A 4,338-nucleotide genomic window follows, 5' to 3' on the forward strand; every position below is an offset into this window, starting at 1 on the left:
TAAAATTTAAATACTAAAACTTGTTGAAGGTCACTCAGGGTCATGACCTTGACAACATATGTCAAGGTCAAGGTCATTGGGAGAGATCCTCTACAGTGCACGACTATCAAACATATTTTAAAGTAGGGAATTCTCGTGTTATGTATCTGAACTTTTTTTGTTCATATTTTTTTAACGAATAACGAGCGACGGCTAAAACTTGTTGAAGGTCACTCAGGGTCATGACCTTGAAAACATATGTCAAGGTCAAGGTCATTGGAGATGGGGTCCCCTGATCAAGATATTTACCATAATATATATATATTTTTCAAAATTAATTTTTTATTTAATTCTTAATCTCTTTATTTAATTTTTAGTTAATTCAATAAAATTAATTCTTAACGTAACTTTAACTGAATTAGTATTTTGTTCATTCAACTTTCATCTTAATTTAGTTAGTAAAGAAAATATTAACTTACCCAACCGTGATAATATATATATATATATATAAGACAGCATTGTCATTATCTTTCGTTCGCCAAAATGGTCGCCAGCAGCAGCTTATACCGCCCGGACTGTTATGAAATTCGTTCCACGTTAGTGGATTAACGAATAGCGCGGTATTGTTCGATTCAATTAATGGTGGAAAATTTCCGTACTCGCATTCGAACATATCTTTTGTTATAAAACGTCGAACTGCAAGATCTAAAGGATCCATTGCTGGTAACCGACATCCTTTGTTGCGAACTAGAAAGCCACCGTTGCCTATTGGCATGTATACATTTGATGCTGTCGATACGTATTCCTCTGTAAAATTAACAATTAAAATAGATACAAAATAATAATTAAAATAAGTACGAAAATATACGAGAATGAATATAAACAAGATCAAATTGAATATAAACAAAATTTCTGCTGTTATAATAATTTACCATGAAAGATTTGTATGTTATAAAAGATTATTTTTTGTATCATTGATATATTTTTTCACGATTTATTAATTATCACCATAGAATTATATGTACGTCTTACAATTAGTAACTTAACTTTAAAATTACGTTAAAATGTAACAGCTATTTAAAATTAAACGAAGAAATAAAGTTTTATTTATTTTTATCTTTGAAGTTTAATTTTTCAATCGTTTATAATTAAAAAAATATTAATATATTGAATATTTTTAAGAAAAAAATAATTTTTTGAAATTAATACAAAGAAGTATAGGGCATATAAGAGTCAACGTAATTAATTATAAATGCAAGAACTATAATATGATATATAAAATGTATAAACAAAATTTTATAAATAATACATTGTAAAACACTATTATATATATTCATTTAAATGAATTAATTTCAGAAATTATAATTGCGTGCCCACAAATGTCTCGGTGGTCTAAAGGCTTAGGACGCTCGCACGGAATGCAAGAGATCCGGGTTCGATTCCCGGCCGAGGCAATGTTTTTCGTAATAAATTTATTACAGCTTTTTAAGATTAAATTTGGGAAATTTGGAGGATTATTAATATTTCAGATAGATTGCGCTGAAAGTCCGACAACCATATCGGTACGCAATTATAATTTCTGAAATTAATTCATTTAAATGAATATATATAATTGTTATGAATATATATAACATCTTAACATTCAGACTGTAGTGGCGCTTACCTCTGTTAAGCTAGCAGGACTAAATGAGCAGAATCGAAAAAGACCTTTCGAACTATTCAGTGCTCATTTTGTGCTAATTTGTGCTACAAAAAATAATTTTATATGTCGTTTAGAAGAAACGTGTGGTGCTGCGGGCTTAATATCAAGCTAACAGGACCACAAGAAAAAAAAAGAAAAAATAAAAATAGATTTGAATAGTACTGATTTTGTGCTAATTTGTGCTATCAGAAAAAAGTTAATATATTGATCCATTCCTCAAGAACTAACCCCTAACTGAATTAAACACTATTATGTTCAAGAGCAAAATACCCTTCGCCATGGACAGAATCAATCGCTACTCACACAATAGAAACCTTATAATTTATGCTGCCAAAATATGAAGTTTCAGATTATGTGCTCGAACCGTTCCTTCGAAAATTACCTCCGACCCCTATCAGTCTCAAAAGTAAAGTACCCTTCGCCACGAGCAGAATCAGTCGCTACTTCCACAATATTTGCGCTTTAATTTCTGCCGCCAAAATATGAAGTTTCTGACTTTGTGCCCTGATACCTGGGATTCAAATGGTAATGGTGTCCGCATGAAATACCGGATATCTGTATCTGATTCCCACTAAATAATTATTAATGTTCTTATAACATGTGTTTTAGCATAAAAAATTATAAAATACTATTCTGTGTATGGATACGTTTCAAGATCGGAAAGCAATTCGACGCGCAGATTACGGAATTAAAAATGTATATAGTTCACACTAATTAATTAAGCATTAAGACTTGAAATTATAGCGCTTCTATTGTGGAAGTATCGACTGATTCTGCTCGTGGTGATGGGTACATTACGCTTGAGCCTGATAGGGTTCGGGGGTAGTTTTCGAAGGAACGGCGCGAGCATAAAATCTGAAGTTTCATATTTTGGCAGCACAAATTATGATGCTTGTATTGTGGAAGTAGCGATTGATTCTGCCCATGACGAAGGGTACTTTGCTCTTGAACCTAATAGTGTTTAATTCAATTAGGAGTTAGTTCTTGAGGAATGGATCAATATATTAACTTTTTTTTTGATAGGACAAATTAGCACAAAATCAGTACTATTCAAATCTATTTTTATTTTTATTTTTTTCTTTTTTTTTCCTTGTGGCTTGTTAGCTTGATATTAAGCCGGCAGTGCCACACGTTTCTTCTAAATGGCATATGGTACAAAATTGTTTTTTGTAGCACAAATTAGCACAAAATGAGCACTAAATAGTTCGAAAGATCTTTTTCGATTCTGCTCATTTGGTCCTGCTAGCTTGACAGAGGTGTGGCGCTTCGTATTTACAGTAATGTTTCTAACATAAACGGTCTTATTTCCAATCTTATTATTGTAAAACACATTACACAACATGTTTCGGATTGAGTCATCCTCGGATAAAACAAAATTCACAACCTTAAAATTTATTTCCATCATCATAGACAAATCGTGATAAAAGTTATCCAATGTATATAGCGATATTGATGAATGCCTCACGGAACCATGAATTACTTGCAAGCGATTTACTGACCGAATGTTCGGAATTTCATGATATTCTAATTAAAGAAAGATATTTGTTAACCAATAAATAAAAATAAAATTAAAATCTGAATAAAATAAAAATCTGTTAAAATGTTATCTACTTTTAAAATTCTGTAAAAACCAAGCAAAAACATCATCTCAATAAAACACTCACCAACGTGATCGCAGTTATCATATTAAATATAGTGACTGTGTATTACTACTATCTGACTGGTATATACTACCTCTTATATTTTACACGATTTTATGATGAATTTGACGAAGTATTTCTTCTTAAGAAATGATAACTGCGATCACGTTGGTGAGTGTTTTATTGAGATGATGTTTTTGCTTGGTTTTTACAGAGAATTTTAAAAGTAGATAACAGATTTTAATTTTATTTAGATTTTAATTTTATTTTTATTTATTGGTTAACAAATATATTTCTTTAAAAAATACTAATTATCAAATTTTAACTCTCGAGATTGTCAAATTAAATATAATAAAACGGGCTAGTGAGAGTCAATATTGCGGTAAGTCTTGCAACATAAAATAATCTTTTTCACATAATTACTTATATTTATTATTCTTCAAACGTTTCGGCCATCATACGGGCCATCTTCAGTGAAACAATATAGCAATTGGACTTTTAATCCGAACTAGAGAGTGGCAAATCCATCCTTGTATTCATTGGCTCGAATACACGAGATTGATTAGTCTTGTGGCAATTGAATCAAAGGAAATCTAGATAATTAACCAATGCCATTAATAATCAATTCAATAAAAAACTATGATGAACAAGAAACTCACCAGCATGAACGTGAAGCCTCAAAAATATATAATATCACACGCATTACATCGAGATGTTAAATTCGTCAAAAATTATAATATACATCTATGTGAGTCAACGGATCACAGTCAAATGAGATTACAAAGTCACACAATGTATACAATGTGACAATAACTACAAGTACGTTATACGTCTGCGCGAACTTTTTAATATAATTATCGAATGCCTTCAAGGATGGGCAAATATGAATCGTGCAAATAATCTGTGTCTGATTGGAGATTTAAACTGTTCTTTTGTAACTTAATATATAGCATTTCAGCAATGCGTCTTTTGTGCAACCATCTCTCAGAATCCACTATCTCCTCGCTTTCCCAATCA

The 4,338-nt window shown here is 31.0% G+C and overlaps 1 protein-coding gene across 1 annotated transcript in view; it reads right to left on the reverse strand.

The window, feature by feature from the left end:
* LOC108757415 (uncharacterized) overlaps window positions 1–4,338 on the reverse strand; it is a 14,889-nt gene that overhangs the window by 3,736 nt on the left and 6,815 nt on the right. Inside the window, 1 exon segment of the mRNA XM_018501825.1 lies at window positions 494–786. Within this exon segment, the coding sequence (XP_018357327.1) occupies window positions 494–786 (293 nt within the window).

Source organism: Trachymyrmex cornetzi, unplaced genomic scaffold, assembly GCF_001594075.2.
Source record: "Trachymyrmex cornetzi isolate Tcor2-1 unplaced genomic scaffold, Tcor1.1 scaffold1411, whole genome shotgun sequence".
Taxonomy (NCBI): Eukaryota; Metazoa; Arthropoda; class Insecta; order Hymenoptera; family Formicidae; genus Trachymyrmex; species Trachymyrmex cornetzi.